General features: G+C 42.6%; 1 protein-coding gene across 1 annotated transcript; it reads right to left on the minus strand.

Annotated features, from left to right (window-relative positions):
* Window positions 1-1110: 1110 nt before the first annotated feature.
* ENSA (endosulfine alpha) lies at window positions 1111-8062 on the minus strand. The gene is made up of 4 exons (XM_065873676.1): window positions 7865-8062; window positions 6073-6198; window positions 4596-4762; window positions 1111-1849 (listed from the first exon to the last, which is right to left on the minus strand). Exons 1-4 carry the CDS (start codon window positions 7919-7921, stop codon window positions 1834-1836), a joined length of 366 nt encoding a protein of 121 aa, XP_065729748.1. The 5' UTR covers window positions 7922-8062; the 3' UTR covers window positions 1111-1833.
* Between the last annotated feature and the right edge of the window lie 11827 nt (window positions 8063-19889).

Raw genomic sequence — 19889 nt, forward strand, 5'->3', positions numbered from 1 at the left:
TAAAAAAAAAGATACAAAGTTTATACCTTTTGAAGTATATGAACTCTTTCATATGTTTTCTTCCAGTTAGACAATAAACCCCACAAAGGTAGGGAATGCCTTTAATATATTTCTCCAAACCACCTGGCTCACTTAGTGTCTAGCATGCTGTTCAGAAAGGCTGATGGTTAGGAGCTTCACAATCCGCTGGCTAAATCAGGAGAGAGCAAGTCAGTATAACATCCCGAGTAGCTGAAAACTTATTTGGAAAGTTTCTGATTAAGAAGAATGAGTTAGATACTGAGAACAACATTCCTTCTCTAGTTTAGAAGTACTCCTCCCCCTCAATATGATAGACATTTCTCTGGAATATCTATGTCTCCTGGACCCTGTTTATCTTCCTTGATGCACACTCATTTGAGAAGCCAATCACATTTGGGAAAATACCTTGATAAATTCTCCTAATCAAACTTGGGCAAATGGGCAAGTTTCAATCTTCACACATGGTAGATTGGTGTGAGAGGAGACAAGTGAGTTTGTTTCTCCTTGGGTAACATTTCTTTTGTATATTACACTCACAAGTAGTTTTAAACTTTTTTCAGTGGCAGGATTCCAGTGATGGTTAGGACATCATGAGGAAAGAAGTGACTCTGCCCCCTGCTGGCCACTAGCAGAAAGGCTTGAATTCCTTTTGGCTTATTACTAGAGGTCACATTTCTCCTTCAGACATGAGAGCTTGTGAAGGAATGGAAGACTGGAAGGGAAAAGGAAAAGCAGGCTTCCTTTTTTGCTTAGCCTGTACTGAGCTTTAGGTGTCAATAAACCATTTAGATCAAATACCGCAAACCCCTTATTTTGTGAGTCAAAACCTGAGGTGGCTGCATCTTCTGCATTAGCTACAGAAACAGTAGCTTGGACAGGAGTCAGGAAAAGTCCTGGTCTATACGCCAACGTCCCTGCTCCCTCTCCGTAAATTAGGGAAACGGGGAACCCAGACACATCCCACATGAAGGGCCCCTGTTCCTTAGAAACTTAGGCCCCACACTGGCTTCTCCCCTTGAATGGTGTCTTCAGTATTGTTTTCTTCCCTTTCCCCAAACCCCAATAAAACACACCAACTGCTTCAGAGTATTTCTGGGTTGGGTTTTTTTTGTGGGTCTTCTTTTGTTTTTTATTTCAAACTGAAAAAGTCCCCTGGGCTCTGTGGGGCTCCCCACGCTCATGGCCCCCTTCTCCCATGCTCACTGCCCTTCTTCCCGCAGCAAATCTATTTCAAGGACAGCACTTTTTTTTTTTAATGAATAATTGAGTTCTCAGCTTGCTCTGCAGAACCAGAGGAGCTGTCTGCATCTTTCATATTTAGATGGTCAGTTTCTTTTATCTGACACCAGGTCCCCAGCCACATCCAAGCAAACAAGGCATTCTTCCACAGAGCTGAATTAGAGCCTCTCATCTTTTGTCCATTTTACTTCCTCCTCCTCACACCCACCCACCAGCCACATGGTTAAGGAGGATAGTCAAGAATGTTTTTATCAACTCCAAGTCCTAATTCATATTCCCCCAAATCTCCCACTCCACCCTCCCAACCCCCCACCCCAACCCCAACCCCAGGATTTCACCGAGATGTCTCCCAACAATTATTTGGAGAAAAACGAAAAACAAAAAAGGTTCAAGGTCTTGGTGCTCAGCCCAAGGGGCTCCATGCGCTGGGACACCGACGGGCAGGGGCTTCTGCCTCTCCAGCCCGCACCCGAGCCACCTCCTGACCCCTGGCTGCAAAAGCAGGGAGGGGCAGGAGCCAGCACAGGACCCAGGGGGGCAGCGTCTCAGGATCTGGCGGAGCCCCGGGCAGCATCATTCAACTTGGCCACTGCAGACGAACACAGAAGAAAAAGAAAACACTGTCAAGCAGTAAGGGAAAGAACCCGAAGTTCCACCCCAGTCTACCCCATCACTCTTCCACACTTAACAATCATTAGGGCTACCTGGCACATGTCTCAATCCTATCCAGCGAGTTGTTTAAAAAAAAAAAAAAGAGAATTTCAGTCTTTTCCTGTCTTCAAAACAAAATGTTCTCTGTCTTTTTGGAGATACCCATGAAAACAAAAACAAAAACAAATTCTTTAGACAAGATCAAAATAACTGGAGGGTTTCAGGGGTGTAAGCTGCCTGGCTCAGAGCAGGCTTGGTTTCAGAGGCATGGCCAGAGCCACTTGCAGCAGCGGAGACGGACTGGGGGCACACAGTGATCAGGTGGTAACTGCACGGAGGTCAGGGCCAGACAGCACACATGTTGTTCTGAGTGGACTTAATAATCTAGGTTTAATCAAAGCAATTTGGATTTGGATTTTGAAATGACCCTTCTTTGCCATGGAAGCTATGTACTTCACACTGTGGAAACAGGTGGCATATACAGAACGTAGCTTGCTTCTTTGTTTTCTTAGCCTTGAAGATGACCAGGTGGAGAGAGAGACCAACAGTTTTTCTGATTTCCCTATTTCTTCTATTCCTTCCTAAAAACCAGACTCACTGTCGCCTCAGTCTTGAGAAGTCATACTGACCGACAGAGAAAGCAGCTCAGACAGAAAAGAAAATACAAAATTTGAGAAGATCGGAGGTGAAGAAAACGTACAAAATTATATATATATTTATATATATAATAACATGACATATCTATGTACAACATGTCTGGGACAGTTGAGGAAACTATACAAGGATGTTCAGCATTTTCCCCTTCCCACATGGACTTTAGACTAAGGAAGACAGCATGAGGAAATGGAGCAAGAAACACAAAAATTATATACAATTACAAGTGACAGCCAAGGAGTTTGGGGGCCAGGGAATCACAGGATCCTGCTCTCTCCATTCCCTCCTCACCAACTTTTTCCTATCCAATCTGAATGATGGCCTGAAAAGTGAATGGCTGGTCAGGAAAGAAGTAGAGACACACCCTAACCCCCGCCCCCGACGTGCATTAGCAAGTTCATCAGTCGTCCTCATCAGGCCAGATGTGTGGTACATCAGAACTGGTGAGCTGAGAGGGCAAGAGAGGATTATAGAATCTTCCCCTCCTGAACGGCTAGTTCGCACCCTGCTCTCTCTGTGATGACTAGCAGGCTGCATTCAGTAACATTCAGGCCAAGCCAGTGATAACTAGACTGATGATGCTGGCCACCTGCAGCCCCTTTCCCCCACCTGGTTCACGATCAGCATTGCTACTTCTCAGAGCACAGGAGCTGGGTTACTGGGCTCTAGGAAGGCAGAGATTTCTCAGTGCTCCTGCTCCTTCTCCCTAACCACCTTCCCCAGCTTCCTCCAAGGTGATTCATCTCCTGAGAACCTGCTGCTCCAGCCCTGCAGTAGCACTAAGCCCTGGAGGCTCGCTCAGTTCATCCCTTTTCTTCTTGTCTCCCTAACAATACACCTGGCAGCTGATAACATCTGAAATATGGGACTCCACATGTGCATGACTGAGCATGTTTCTTCAGGCCCACAGCTTGGCTGCCAGAGCAGCTTTTTAGCAGCAAGGGCCCAGATTGTAGGAAAGCAGGTGAGGGCAGAGGCAAGAGCTTTCACGGCTAGCTTCTTAGAATTTTTTTTCTTGACCCTCAAGACTATGATACTTATGAGGCCCTCTTGCCTGAATTTATAACCCCCAAACCTCAACTTCTCTCCCCGTGTAGTCTTCAAATAGTTCCCCTCTGTAGGCTCACCTATGGGCCTTCCTCACTTTTGGCTTTACAATGAACAGCAGTTTTTTTCAGGATTTTAGAATCAGAATCAATCTTATCTATATTCAACTGTTTTACAGAGGCGGAAATAGAAATCCAGAGAGGTTAAATGCCTTGACCAAGGTTACATGTCAATTCTGCCTAGACTGAGTGGGACTAGAACCCAGATACCTTGACTCTTAACCCAGTGTTCTTTCCACTATCCCACGATACTTTCAAAAAGCAACATGCTGGAAGAGAGAGAGAAGGTGCCCATTTTATGTGAATTATATCCTCCAATCTTTACATTATTTAAGAACCAGGGCAAACTGTAAAAGACACTGACTGAGTAAAGGAGGTTAAGTGGGCATTATAGTTTTAGGCAAGCAAATCAGTTTTTCCTTTTGAGGCTTCTCTACAGCTGCCATAATGGAAACATGAAGCAGTAGCAGCCCAAGGGACAAAACATTTAAAGCACAGAAAACAGATCCCATTCTATCTATCTTTCCCAACCATGTCAGGTTAGCCTTGAGATGTTAAACCTGTCATATTATTCCCAAGGCCTAGCCTAACCAATTTTGGGATATTCTCTTCCAAAAGGAGAAGTCACATCTCCCCAGTTTTTTGTACAAAAGAAAAAGAGTTTGCAGCATTATCCAATCCTAGTCTCCTATTTCTGAGCCCCTACCTGGGCTACATGAGGGTGTGGAAATCTCAATTTATCCAAAGAAATGAACTCAGAGCCTCTCTTCAGCCCACATTACTTTCTCAGCAGCCCCCAGGAGAATCACAGTCATTTCTGGCTAGCAAGCTGAGAAGATATAACTAGGTGCCCACTCCATCCCTGCCTATGATATACAAAAGTCCAGTGGGTGAGGAAGGGGAGCAGAAGGGGGCCCCGGTTACCCCGCAAGCTTGCTGGTGACGAGTGAGGACTTTCTCTGGGGCAGATCCTGTGGGGTGGGGATGTGGTCACCAGTCACCAGGTTCTTGTCTGGTCCTGCACTTGGCAGCTGCTTATTCTTCATCTTGGCTTTGGCCATGTTGTAGTCTCCTGAGTCAAAGTACTTTTGCTAAGAGATAAGAGGGAGGTTTAGGTGAGTGAGGAGCTCTGGTCTTCCTCAAAAACAAGGAGACTCACATCCACTATAAACCTTCATCCACGCTCAGACCTTTCAAGTCTCTTTTGGATTAGTCTCATGCATACAGAGCTTAGCATTAATTACATTTACTTACGTCTTCTCCCCAGTGTGTTCTGACTTTTTCAGGTATGGAAGCAGTTTCCCAACTAGGGTGTTATTTTTGGAGTTAAGAGATAGCTCCTACATCCTCTGTACCCACATCTTTTGTAGCCCCATGGGTACAGGATGGTTCAACCAAATTACTGACTTTATTCACTAAGGCTTATAAGGACCTATTAGCCTCCAATGGGCTTGGTGCTGGGGAAACAGAAATGAATAAGATACATAGAAGGGTCGATCTGGGGCTATCAGCAGGAGATCAACCTCAAGCTAACAACCTCAAAATTAAAAAATATTCTCTCAGACTATGAATAGAAACTGGGCTTGTTCATGAGAATGTACTTTCCTCTGACTGCAAGCACTCCCACACACGTTCCATGGCTCTGACAGCCTGCCCACGCCTGCCTTGCTTACAGCAAGGTAAACTGCAAATCAGCATCACATCATCATCTGTGACTAAGACTCAGTCACCGGGATTCTCCACAGGAATCTGCTTCCCTCTCCATTTCATCCACATAGAGAAACACACTCCAGGTTAATGACATACAATCCCTCAGTCGGCTTTCAGTACCTCTGAGGACTGAGAAACCTGATCAGGAGCTAGATGGCTATGAAGGTAAGACTCTGCCTTGGGAGAAGGACCATTCTGGACAGGAAAAATAAGTCTCTTCAGGGCGCATAGGTAGTAGTTGGTGCTAACTTCAAGGGTCTAAAGACATCTACTATTCATTTCAAGTTGAGGAAATCTGTAGGACAGATGGGCTGATCTTTTTCTGAAATGACACACCCCAAAATTTAGCTCTAATCCTAAATGTGCAATCCTAAAACTCCCACCATCCAAACAGGCAAATGTCTGGAGGCTGTCAGCATTCCAGACTCAAACATCCTTCCCTCACTCCCCCAACCCCATATCCAAATGCCCCTACATTAAGCCTTAATATCCTACGTGGGAAATCAGAAGATAACTGATACCATTTCAGGGATTTACAATATTTGCCTTGCTTTTTACAAGTTTCTAATTTTTCTCTACTACTGCCCCACAACAAAACCTTCATATTGGTGTTCTGCAGAACTTCCACAGATCTCATCCCTAAGGCCCCCTCTGGCTCCGAAGTAAGAGGGTAAGAGATTGTGCCCCGTACCCCTTTCTGGAGTCTCTTCATGAGGAAGTCGGAGCCTCCAGGCTTTTGTCCTAGGCTTGGATATTTGGCCTTTAGCTTTGCCTCCTCGGCTCTCTCAGGGAGCATACCTTCTTTCTCCTGTGTGTCCTGGAGGAAACAAACGGGCCAACAAAATTAAACACTAAGAAGCAACTGCTTCTAATACCTGATAACTTTTATACTATTACCTTTTCCTGGAGGTCTACCCATTAGTAAACATGCTATTTCCACTCTGTTCTTAAATAAAGCTAGACCTTTGTTCAGATCCCTAAAGCTCAAGATGACTGTACTGTGAGAAGAAAAGATAACTTGCTTCTCACACAAAACCCAGGGAACCACCCCAGTGACCTGTGAGTGACCTATACCTAAACCTAAACACAATACTTCACTCAAAGAGCAAGCGATATCTCACTCAGAACAGAAGCTAGGACAGACAGAGAAAAGAGCTAACAGGGCTTCTGGTGATACAAAATTAGAAAGAAAGTTTCCTAGCTGTCCCTAAAACACAGTACAGGTCAAATGGGAAATCAAGGGGGATAACTACTGAGATGTTCCCGTCTAAGCTAGTCAGCAGATAAGTCTCTCTACGGAGGAGGCTAGCTATGTAGCCATCTCCAGACATCTCCACCTTAGTAATGGGACAGCATTGCTTCCATAAACACTGTAGTAGGAAGGTGACAGGTAAACAGAGATTAAAATGACACTTTTTAACCTCAAGAAAATTAAGGTACAGTAGGTTCACTAGTATTTACCTACCAGCTTTGCCAAAAAATCAACACCTTCCCTAGTGACGGAAGTTTGGGGAACATGCCAAGAGCTCAATTAGCTTGCGGGGGCTCTTACTGTTGCTGTTACTCCCTGCTTGCTTTTTGTAGGCCCTGCTGCACTTTTCTTTACTGACTTTTTAAAAAAGGACATGAAGCCAATTTGTGGCTCTTTTTAGTGGAATTACATTCCCTTCCCTTGAAAACCTGGCACAGACATAACACCGGGTGTATTTCATGAACCCGAATCCAGTACTAAATGTTATAAGTCAAATACAAACCCCCAAAGAGGGTGGCGTGTTTTCATCACAGAATTGCGGGTTAACTAAGTCCCACTACCTTGGAAGTCTGGGGGGAATATGGTGGCGTCTTTCTTGTCACGACTCTGTCGGCGTCTTTTCTAGGTTTAACCTCCATTATTCTGTTTGGAACTCTAGTCCTCTTCAATTTTGTAAGGTCCTCTTTGAAGGTGGGCAACAGACCATCTCCAGCGGTCAAAACAGGTCTCTTTGAGAAAGTTGCCGCCTTAAACTAGCCATGATAATAATTACTCTTCTCCCTTCCCCCAGTGCTGGTCCTTTTTAAACGTCTTTACCTCTACTTGTATCTTTCTGGAGATTTAGAATGCAAGCCCTAGCCTAGTGGTTCGGTCATTTTACCCCTACTAACCAGTAACACACATCTCATCCCGGGACCACCAACCCCTTTCATTCACCCAGTCTTTCTAAACACCCGCCCCGCGCCCAGGCTCGGCCAATTATAGCACAATTTCAATGAGTTGAGCGGTAGGTCTACTGGCCAATCAAGAAGAGAAACGCATTGATTGACAATCCACCCAGCTAACCAGCGCCAAAGCAGCAGTCCGTACTGAAGCTCACCCTGCATGACGCAAGAAGTGGCCAACCCCTGCAGAGCCCGAGACCATGGCGACCAATCCGCACTGGTGGGAGACCGTCTCCCGCCCCATCACGGTCGCCCCCAGCTCGCCCACCGCACCCCCTCCATTTCACCTGCTTCTCCTCGCCGGTCTCCTCCGCAGGGTTCTCCTCCTCTTGTTTCTGGGACATGGCGGGACCGGGACTGTGGAGTGTAGGGGACCCAGGAAGTCACCCGGAGAAGGGAAGGGGGAGGGGAAACGGGACAACCTGCGCTGCTTCTTCGGCTCCTGTCACTAGGGTTGCTCAGTCAAAATGGCGGCTCTTGCCTGTGACGTTGCGGCCGCCCCTTCCTATGGGAGCCAATGGGAGCGGGGTAGATCGGGCAATGACGTAACGACCTACCAATAGTTGCTGGCTAAATGTGGGTTCTATGGAGGCGACGGGCAAGCTGGAAGGCCAACCTGGAAAGAGAGTGACCCGCAAGGACCAATTGGAAGCCCTTGGGGGATGTGAGGGGGTGGTGCTGGTAGCTCTGGCATTTTTGCTCGTTTGACGGGGTCAGACTTCCTTCGGCTCCACCGCCCCGCGCCTAGGAGGCTTTGCTGAGCTTCAAATTGGAGAGCGAAATGATGGAAACCTTTTATTTCCAGGTGAAGAGGATTAAGCTTTACGCAGTGTTAGCAGAAAATTATCAATCACCAGAAAATAATTAAGAGGTCAGACACACTATTCCAATGTGTCACTTGGGGTCTGGAATGGAGAGACTGAGTCATCTTGCGGAACACAAATGGATTACGTTTCATGATTTAACTCATGTACAGTTTTTTACTTGTTCACAGTCATCCCATGGAGACTTGAGCTCTTTGAAACAGTACAGGTCTAGGTACCTGGTAAACATTTAGTAAATACTTGCTAACGTATCCTGAGTCACAGTTCAACAATATTTTTTGAGCGTCTATTTGAAGACGGTACTGTTTTAGTTTTAAAGGGGACACATATGTAGTAAGGCAGTCACTGCCATAGAAAGTTTAGTGGGTTTGTAAAGTTCAGTGGGCTTGTGGGGAGGGTTTTCACAGTGTGCCAGGTGTACCTTAAATCCTCAAGATTAAATAGACACGTCTTCCTAGAGTGTTAGTCAAAAAGCACTACATTTTTATATTAAAACAGTCTAATACTAATAACACTGAAAAATTCATATTAAATTTAAATTTTCCAGGCAGCCTGTTGTGACAGATAGCCTTGGGGCTGTTCATTTTCCTGTATAATTAGGTATACTTCTAATGGAAAAGTTTGAGAAGCATAGAATACACAATTATCATACAAGGCAAAATCTGGTCAGCATTGAAGTAAAAGTATTAATAAAGTGGTATAGGGGTTCAAATGAAGGTTCATATTCAGTTTAGGGTCCCCCCCACAAAAATAGACTTTGTGATGGAGGTGGGTATTTGAAATCAGCTTTAAAGAATTTAGGAGTTTGCCAGGTAAAGGTGAAGGAAGGGTATTCTAGGTGATGGGGTCAGCATGAAGGCTAGAAAAATAGAACTGAGTCCAGAACATGGAGGACTCTGAATGCCAGGATAAGGAACTAGTGAATAATTTAGTTATCCAGGGGAGACATTTAAGGGTTTTAGGCCAGAGAGTGGCAGATCAGAACTGTTCATTAGGAAGATTAATCTAGTGGTAATGAATAAAAATCATTCAGAATTCCAAGCAGAAAGATAGTGGGGGTGGACAGTCTAGCCAGGAGTCCACTGCAATACTCTGGGTGGGAGATAATTAGGATTTAAACTAGAAACGTGATAGTTTAGAATGGAAAACAGTGAACCTAATTGAGTCTGTGGCAATGTAATCTACTAGATTAGCAGCTGACTGAATATAGGGAATGAGGAGACCATGTGCCTCAAGGTGACTATTTGTAGAAACAAATTCAAGAAGAGGAGTCGATTTGGAAATGGAATTGGAAGCAGACAGAAAATGAGGTGTTCAGTTTTGAAATCATTGACTTTTTAAAAGCCAGTGAGCCATTTGGTGGAGATATCCAGGCAATGAAGATTTAGGTTAAATGACCTCTGAGATCTCCATAGCTGAAATTTTAGCATTCTAGGAAATATAGATCTGGAGTTTGGAATAAAAGTAGTAGCCAAATATGAATGAAATTTGGACTTCTTCACATAATTATAAGTAAAGTTGTGGAATTAGATGGGATCAACAAAGGAAAAAGTAGAAAAAAAAAAAGAAGTCCCAAGACAGAAACCTGGGGAAAAGTTGGCAAGGGACACAGAGACAAATGATCAGAGTGGTAAGAAGAGAGAAGTAACAGAGAAGTTAAAGTTGAAGGGGGCAAAAGCTAATTGCAAGTGGTTAAAGAGTGAAGAGGTGGTAGCAATATTTAACAATAAAGCAAAGAAAGGAATGAGGACAATGAACAGAAGAGGAAGCAGCAGAGGACTTTCTTTTTTTGGAGAGTAGGAAAGATTTAAGCAAGTTTTAGAAAAGGGGAAGGGCTAATTGAGAGAAAAACTAAAAATATAATTAACTACTTTAAAGAGGAGATAAATAATTAAAGTCTCATAGAAAACAAACTTACAGTTACCTAAGAGGAAAGAGGGGGGAGGGGTAAATTAGGAGTTTGGGACTAACATATACACACTACTAGGTACAAAATAGATAACCAACAAGGACCTACAGTATAGCACAGGGAACTATACTCAATAGTTTGTAATAACCTATAAGGGAAAAGAATCTGAAAAAGAATATATATATATATATATATATATACACACACACACACACACACACACACACACACGCATAACTGAATCACTCTGCTGTATACCTGAAACTAACACAACATGGTAAATCAACTATACTTCAATTTAAAAAAAAGTTAAAGTCTCAGAGGAGATCATTAGATCAGGAGAGAGAGAGGCAGACAGGTTGGCTTTGGCCACTGAAAAGGAAGAATGGGAAGGGAAATGTACACAGAGATTCTGAGGTGGCTAAACATTTAGAGAAGTCATATTGAATGGACTTGCTTTTCTGAGGTTAATCTTTTGAGAATAAAAAGGATGATGGGTGGGATAGAGGATCTAGGAAAAACGGGGTAGAAACTGTGCCATAGAAAATGGCAATGATGCAAAACAGCAAGAAAGATCTACCTGAGATTAGATAAGAGTGAATGTGTAGTAGTCCTAATCAGCATGGCTTTGTGACTTTGGTCAGTAATTCCTGGCTGCCTTGGGATGGAGAAAACAGACAGCCTGAGTTAATTAACCAGGACGAAGGACTGGTAAGGAAGGAACAGTGAAGGGAGGACAATGAGGAAGTCTAGAATGGTTTGCCAGTTTGTTAAAATAGCTGACTGTGGCATCTAGGCTCTTTAGGAAAGACAGAATGAGATTGATGAACTGGGAGGAGTAGAAAAGAGTTGAAGAACTGGTTATGAGACAGATGAAGCTCAGATTTGGTGGGAATGACTGCGAGGCAGATGAATAGGAAGTTGCAGTGAGAGGGAAATTTCAGTTTGGATCTGGGAAGGTGGAGACATTGTAGGTTATGGTGAGCTCTAGCCTATAATAATTATAATTGGTGCCAGATATGGCTATAGTAGTCACTGTTGATACAATCAAGCAAATGTGAAGTCACAAAATTTGAAGTTCCAGAGCATGATAGGGAAGGTGGTTAGGACAGGGTGTCTGCGACCCATATGTTGGAATGAGCTATAGGTCACCAACACGTGTATTTAAGTATGTAAGGTACCACATTGTGTGGAAGTAACTATAATATTAGGTAATGTATGACACTTACCAGATGAGTTGTATTTATAAGTGTTTCAAAGATCATTTCTGGCTGAGCTGGTCAAGGAATGTTTTAGATGTTAGAGAACCTAAACTGGGACTATGAGGATGAGTAGGAAAATTGGAGATTAGCAGGAAGGAGGAGGAAAGGAAGACAGTTTAGAGGACCACTCTATCTTATAAAAGTTTAGAGGGTGACTGACCCCTGACTGAGGAGAAAGTATCTATAGCAAGAGTTTCTAGAGGGAGTGAGATCCTGCTAGCCCAGCAAGACTCCTCTTTCATCCAACAAATTTCATTGAGCACTCATTACGTGTTATGTATTGTGCTGGGCATGTTACCGAACAAAACTTGGGTCTGCTGTGCTTGGGATGCACAGCAAAGCCTATATACTGACACTGGGTTGTGATGAAGAAAAGTACAGTGTTTATTGCAGTGCACCACACAGGAGAATGTGTAGTTAGTGTTCAAAGGACCCAAACCTCCCTACCCCCCATGGCTTTCAGAGAAGAGTTTTAATGCCGGTGTGAGGGAGAGGGTCATAGGTTGTGTGATCAGCTCCTACACAATTCTCTAATTGGTGATGGTGAGGTAACATGGTGATGTTTTGTGAATCTCAGTCATCAACCTTCTGGTTCCAACTGGTCTGGGGTCTGTGTGCTGGTGGTCAGCATGCAGTTAACTTTCTCTGCCTGGTGGGGATTTTAATATCTGAAAAAGAACTCAAGGATATGGCTCAGGATATTATCTACAGCCCTTGAGGAGGAACTAAAGGTCCTTGACTTTATGGCTAAACTATTATTTTGTCTTGCTTGACTGATTTCCTTTGTTTCTGCATTTCTCACTTTTCTTGATTAAATTTGCTCTTTGGAACTTGGGGAAGGCCTAGGAGGCTAAAGCTTTTCTATAAACAAGAGGTGAGGGACACAGTGGGATCTGTCCCTGAGAAGGCCCTGCAAGTCCCTGCTCAATTTCAGGCACCATGGATGGATGCAAAGATAAAGGTCAGTCCCTGCCTTCAAGCTGTTCACAGATGACTAAGAAGATAAGAGATGAAGACGGTTTATACCGGCGAAGACTATTAAAAGCAGTTTCTTGGAGGAGATGACATTTAAGGAAGTATAGGAATACTCAAGGTAAAAAAAAAAGGGAGTGTGGAGAAGACCTTTTCAAGCAGAAGGAGCCTCATGTGAAAAGACATAGAGCCATAAGAAACTCCATGTTCTGGATCCTTGGTTCTCAGACTCGGTTGATTAGAAGTTCCCAGAGAACTTTATAAAAATACAGATTTCCTCAGCCCTCTTTCACCCCAGTTGAATCAGCATCTCTGGGCTGGGGCCTGGAAATCTATACTTTTAAAAAGCTCCCTAAGGAGAGACTGCAAATAAGGCTGATTTGGAACCCCTGTGGAGCAGCAAGACATGACACTGTTCAGGTTGCTGGGGTCCTGGGGAGACTTGTAAGTCATGCTAAAGTGTTGGGGTTTCATGAAGCCAAAGGGGGAACCTCTGATTTCAAGCAGGGAAATGGTATTGTTAGACTTGGGATTTGGAAAGATATAACTGGTAGTGTTGCAGCAAGAAGAGAAATGAGACTTTTCTGATAAACAAAGAAAACAAGAGGGGACTTTCCTGGTGGTCCAGTGGTTGAGAATCTGCCTTCCAGTGCAGGGGATGCGGGTTCGATCCCTGGCCTGGGAACTAAGATCCCACATGCCGCGGAGCAACTAAGCCCGTGTGCCGCAACTACTGAGCCTGCTTGCTCTGGAGCCTGCGTGCCACAACAAAGAGCCCGTGTGCCGTAACTAAGACCCAATGCAGCCAGATTAATTAATTAATTAATTAAAAAAAAAAAGAAAACAAGGGAACAGTGAACAGGCTAGAGAAGAAACAAACTGGCCTGAGTCAATCACTCCTAGTTTTATTTTAACTGTTACTAATCTATAGTGTCTGTAACTAGATTTGTACTTCATGAAGCTAACCTATCACTCCTTAACACTATGTGAATTACACCCTGCACTCCCCTGTAGCAAATCACTCCTTGTAGCATTTGCATTTCAGGAAGAAGGTTGCAGGCGGATAACCCAGAGACAAACGGACCCAATTACCGGGCTTGCCTGAGACAGCTGTGACTGTTTTGAACTAACTCAGGAAGAAGAATACAAGAGCTTCATTACTAGAGCCTTATCACCTACCATAGACTATGAGCCCTGGCTATATAACCTCTCTCAGTTCCCCAGGGAGGGGGGCACAGTTCTTGAGGCGCTAGCCTGATCTGTCTTCCCTTTACATGGCAGAGGAATAAAGCCTTCAAAGCCTTATCCTTCAAAATCTCTATCTCCGTATTTCTGTTCAGCGTCGGTGCACAGAGAGCCAAGGTTTTTTGACAACAGTAGCCATGTGGAGATTGGACTGAAATGGAGAGGGAGACTCCAGGATTGCAGTAATCCAGGCAAGACTTGAAAGGCCTGATCAAAGGCAGGGCCGTGTGAATGAAGAGAAGCTGAAGAGACAAATGATATTGGATGTAGGGAATGAAGGTGACGGAGAATTAAGGATGAATCCCAAATTCCTGAGTAAATGGTGGTGCCATTTACCAAAAAGCAAATACAGGGAGAAGAGCAGATTGGAGGGGGGAAAGTGAGGAGAGAAGAGGACCTGAACTTCTTGTTTATTCCTAGTCTGTTGGTCTTTTTTCTTGTTTATGTTTGAATTTTTCAGGGGAAGACCTAAATCTTTTCAGAGTATGAGAGATGAGATATCTTGGAATAACACTGTAAAATTCATCAGTGCTTAAGCAAGGTTCTACAGAAGAATGGAATATAAAAAGAATATAAAAAGTGAAACTGGGGACTTCCCTGGTGGTCCACTGAATAAGACTCCGTGCTTCCAATGCAGGGGCATGGGTTCCATCCCTCGTCGATCCCTGGTTGGGGAACTAAGATCCCACATGCCGCACAGCGTGGCCAGAAAACTGCAGAAATATCTGGGTTTAAGACACATGCCATTAGCAGTCTCTGATGGGCCAGACTTAGAATACCAGGGAATTAACCAAGCTCAATCCTCTCCTTGTCTCTTTTAGAAATGTATACTCTTAGGGCTGGCCTTAAGTGTAGCCTAAGAAAAGTAGCTAAATGATCAGAATAACACAGTGTGAAAGATAATTTTCAAAAAAGTAAAATCATAACTCATACAAATGAGGGAACTAGTAAGATGTTAAACTGGTTCAAAAGAGAATCTGAAGACAGACACATATATAGGCAATTAAGAATGCTGAAATTGCTAATAGATATAAAATTGGCCAATATCTACAGGGCATAAAATATTATGTTTGGAGTTATCTTTTTCACAGGGTGGAAACTGTATCTCACTGGCCAAAATTCATTTGTCTCTCTATGTATAAGAATCATTTGCACTGCCATCAGTTTTCTCAATTTACAAATCGTAAAGTAGTTCAAAGACAATGAAAGCCATAGATCGATTATGCCAAAGACTCCTCTAGACAATACCCAATAATGTTTTTTCCCATTTCAAAGTTTTAAAAATGATTTCCCCCCTGAGAACAGAAAAGCCTCTCTTATCATAAATATCTCACCTCTGCCGTACACTGCATTGAAGTGGAAGCAGCAGCAGGACACCAATTAGGAGAGATGACAGTGGTTTGGACTAGGAGGTAGTAGCTACAGAGAAGGTTGAAAACGGCTGGATGTGGAGTTTTGAAGGTACAACCAACAGAATTTGCTGTTATGAGAATCCAGGATAACTTCAAAGCTTTTGGCCTGAGCAGCTAGGTGAATGATGGCACCATTTACTAATATGGGGAAATATGAAAGTAGGAGGTTTAGGAGAAGAAATATAGATTTTGTTTTGGATACATTATATTCTCTAAAGACATCATTTAAAATGTGGTATTTCTTTTTTTTAAGAGTTTTTTTTTTAAATATCCACATTGCTTTATTTGTTTATTTTTTGACACACTGGTGAGGAGAGCACTTTTGTTTTGGAGGCATCATACGGACTGTGGAACTTCCCTGACCAGGGATTGAACCCATGGCCCCTGCAGTGGAAGCATGGAGTCTCAACCACTGGACCACCAGGGAAGTCCAAAAATGTGGTATTTCTATACAGTGTAATATTATTTGCCAATAAAAATAAATGAAGCACTGATACATACTACAACACGGATGAACCTTGAAAACATTATGCTAAGTGAAAGAAGCAGTCACAAAAGACACATACTGTATGATTCCATTTATATGGAATGTCCAGAATAGGCAAATCTGCAGAGACAGAAAGTACATTAGTGTTTGCCTAGGACTGAGGGAAATGGGGAATGACTGCTAATGGGTATGTGCTTTTTTCTAGGGTGATGACATGTTCTAAAATTGATTGTGGTGATAGCATGATGCTGTGAATATACTAAAAAACCATCAAATTATTCACTTTAAGTAGGTATGTTATATGGTATGTGCATTTTATATCAATAAAGCTGTTATAAAAATAGTTATCAGGGGCTTCCCTGGTGGCACAGTGGTTGAGAGTCCGCCTGCCGACGCAGGGGACACGGGTTCGTGCCCCGGTCCGGGAAGATCCCACATGCCGCGGAGCGGCTGGGCCCGTGAGCCATGGCTGCTGAGCCTGCGCGTCCGGGGCCTGTGATCCGCAATGGGAGAGGCCACAACAGTAAGAGGCCCAAGTACCGAAAAAAAAAAAAAAAAAGTTTTCAAAATACGTAGTTATCAAAACATTATGAAGCTATTTTAATAAAGGATTTTAACCTGCTAAAAATAAAAGGAAAATTAAGTGGTCAAGGGTGCTAATCCTTCTCTGTTAACCACAGGAAACCTGCCTATTCAGACTGTCTATGTCAATGCACCATAACCAACGTAGAACAGTTTGCTAATAGCAAGCAAATAGCTTCTTCTTTTTTTTCTTTTTGCAGGCCTCTCACTGTTGTGGCCTCTCCCGTTGCAGAGCACAGGATCCGGACGCGCAGGCTCAGCGGCCATGGCTCACGGGCCGAGCCGCTCCGCAGCATGTGGGATCTTCCCGGACCGGGTCACGAACCCGTGTCCCCTGCATCGGCAGGCGGACTCTCAACCACTGTGCCACAAGAGAAACTCGCAAATAGCTTCTTGATTGCTGGGCTCCCATAAAGCAATCATTCTTAACGTGTGTGTGTGTGTGTGTGTGTGTATGTGTGAAGGATTGGATTATGATTAGCTTTAGTATACACAGCCACCAGTTTTCCAAAGTATGGAAAATCTGATCTTTGAGAATCTAATACAAGCTGTGTTTCTTCTCTCCTCAAAGTGCATGTATACACACATGCATACATGCAAAAATATTGTACATATTTTCAGGGTGTACAGAGACCCACTGAAGCCCACCAGAGAAGCTGTTTCCATAAATTAAAGCATCGTCACAGGAATTTACAGTGACCTTCATTTATTCAGATTTGTGTTCAGTTATGTGCCCCAAATTTATGATTTGACAATTTAAAAGCTCTGCAGTATGGTTGGTGGGAGTGTAAATTGGTACAACCATACTTGGGAAAACTGGTGGCACTATATACTAAAGCTAAATGTAATTGAAACCCTATAGTCCAACAATTCCACTCCTAGGTACATATATCCAACTGAAATGCATTCTCAAGTTCACCAAAACAAGTATTCACAGCAGCTCTATTTATAATTGCTCCAAACTAGAACCCAAATGTTCAAAATAAAATAATCAACCGTCAGAAAAAAATACATATTGGATGATTTCATTTATATAACGTTCAAAAGCAAAAACAATCTATTGTATTAAAAGTCAGGATTGTAGTTAGCTTGAAGGAGGGATATAGTGACTGGGAGAGGGCATGAAGGGGGCTTTTGGCGAGGTGGTAATGTTTTGTTTCTTGACTGGGGTGCTGGTTACATAGGAATGCTCACTATTCATTACTGAGTCATACATTTTTATTTATTTTGATTTAAGCAATTTTCTCTGGTTATGATTCCATAAAAAGTTTTAAAAGGTATCTAATGTGAAGAGTAAGATGAAGGAGAGAAATGAAAGACTGAATTAGGTCATCTAATTTTTAAAACATGAACATTTTAAAATAAAAAGTGTTTGTTCAGTCTTTTAAATGTTCATAATGTTAAGAATCTAGTCAACTATTCTGTTACCTTCTCTAGTCTTCCCCTCTTTGATCATAAATATCTCTTCCTCCCTGCTCTCAAATGAAAGGAATCCAATTTAGTTTAATATAAATCAGTTTAAACTAAGTTATCTAAGACCCTTCTGGCCTCCACTTGGGAGTTCAAGAAAGGCTGGGGTGACAGAGCTAGGGGAAAAAGTTTTTTAAAAAAATTATTATTAAGGCTAACCCATAAGTATTTTGAGGTGTTGTATTATGGCTTTAAATGTCCAGAAATCTTTGGAGAAGTACTCATCTTTAGATTGGGAGTGGGATCTCAGCATCTCTGAAATATATGAGAAAAACTTTGGCTTTGAATTTTTTCCCATCAAATCAGGAGAATAACATACATCTATTGGGCTTGCATATGGGGCAGAAACATGGCGATTTGGTCAAGCAGTCCTTCTGACGGGGCAGAAGCCTCTAGATTCCTAGCTGAGTTTCTAAAGTAAGTTCAGATAAAATATGCTATTATTCTTGGGGATGTTCACTTAGTTGAGAAAAACAAAGTGGTGGGCAGAGTACTGATATTCAGGGAACAAAAATCTACACAAAACACATCTATTTGAAGGGTTCTTATGGAGTATTTGCTCCCCACCTTCCACCCAAATTGAATCTACTTTTTTACAATCTGGAATGTAAAGAAAAACTAACAGCAGTGAGTGGGGCTGCTAGAAAAAGATTTCTGCCAGGAAGTGACCCTTGCTTTTCTGACTTGCATTCCGTAGAATTTTATTGCTTTCTGGGAGGGATGGCTCCCTTTCTCACTTATCAGTAAGAAGTCATGTCTAGTCTGTCGCTTTCCAAATTATGTACACACCTGGAACTCACTGAGGAGAAAAGGAAGGCAGACCAAGGCCTTGAGAAGAACTGGGGACACAGGAACAAAGATTCATGTACACATGTAATAGGTAATAGGAAAATATAAAAAAATCTATTCTACTTAACTTATTTCAGAATTAAAGCAATTATTTTTATTCTTTAGGGAGTAAAACACATTCTTAGAAATTATATGAATATATAATCTGTGCATTTTAGCTGTATGGAAAAGGTAAAGAACATTTAAAAAATCTTTCAATTAGAATTCTCTTTATAGTTTTGTTAAAAATTTTTTAAATTAATTTATTTTTGGCTGTGTTGGGTCTTCGTTTCTGTGCGAGGGCTTTCTCTAGTTGGGGTAAACGGGGGCCACTCTTCATTGCGGTGTGTGGGCCTCTCACTATCGCAGCCTCTCTTGTTGCAGAGCACAGGCTCCAGACGCGCAGGCTCAGTAGCTGTTGCTCACAGGCCTAGCTGCTCCGCGGCATGTGGGATCTTCCCAGACCAGGGCTCGAACCCGTGTCCCTTGCATTGGCAGGCAGATTCTCAACCACTGCGCCACCAGGGAAGCCCAGTTTTGTTAAAATTTGATATCAGAAAACACTCATGCAAGAAGTGAGTACAGTGAAATATTTAAAGTGTTAGGGACTTCCCTGGTGGTCCAGTGGTTAAGATTCTGCACTCCCAATGCAGGAGGCCTGGGTTCGATCCCTGGTCAGGGAACTAGATTTTGCATGCCGCAACTAAAAATCCCTCATCTGGCATGCTACAATGAACACCCGGCACAGCCAAATAAATAAATACATATTTAAAAAAATAAAAAATAAAATAGTATTGTAAAACAAAAACAAAAAAACACCCAGCAATCTAGAATTCTATATCCAGTAAAATTATCCTTCAAAAGCGAAGGATAAATACTTTCTCAGATAAAAACTAAGGGAATTTATGTCCAGCACACTTGCCCTGTAAGAAGTGTTAAAAGAAGTTAAGGGAGAAGGAAAATGATATGCCAGAAAAGTTTTATATAAGAAAAGCATCAGAGAAGGAATAAATGAAGGTAAACAAAAACAGATAATTTGCTAGTTCCAAAAACCCTTCTTTAGTCTACAACTTGAATATACTCTCTTAGAACAATCTCTTTTGAGAGATAGATATGTGAAAAGCACACACATTCATGAAATTCTAGCACATAACAAATTACTTTGTACATTCTGTATTTTGTTTCCCTAGCCCAGCATAGTCTTGGCTCTTCCTTTTCAACCTGAGAAGATTCTTCAAGATTGAGCTTAAATGAAGGCAGGAGAGAGTAGTGGTTAAAAGCCTGTGTTTGAACTCAAGCTCTGCACAGTGTCCTTAGGCAA

The sequence above is a fragment of the Phocoena phocoena genome, chromosome 1, assembly GCF_963924675.1.
Source record: "Phocoena phocoena chromosome 1, mPhoPho1.1, whole genome shotgun sequence".
Taxonomy (NCBI): domain Eukaryota; kingdom Metazoa; phylum Chordata; class Mammalia; order Artiodactyla; family Phocoenidae; genus Phocoena; species Phocoena phocoena.

Excerpts from the sequence above, each read along its gene's own strand:
- ENSA (XM_065873676.1), bottom strand. The coding sequence starts at position 7,921 with ATGTCCCAGAAACAAGAGGAGGAGAACCCTGCGGAGGAGACCGGCGAG. Across the intron at positions 6,199-7,864 it reads AGACCGGCGAGGAGAAGCAG|GACACACAGGAGAAAGAAGG; the intron begins GTGAAATGGAGG and ends TGTTTCCTCCAG. Across the intron at positions 4,763-6,072 it reads TGAAGAGACTCCAGAAAGGG|CAAAAGTACTTTGACTCAGG; the intron begins GTACGGGGCACA and ends CTTATCTCTTAG.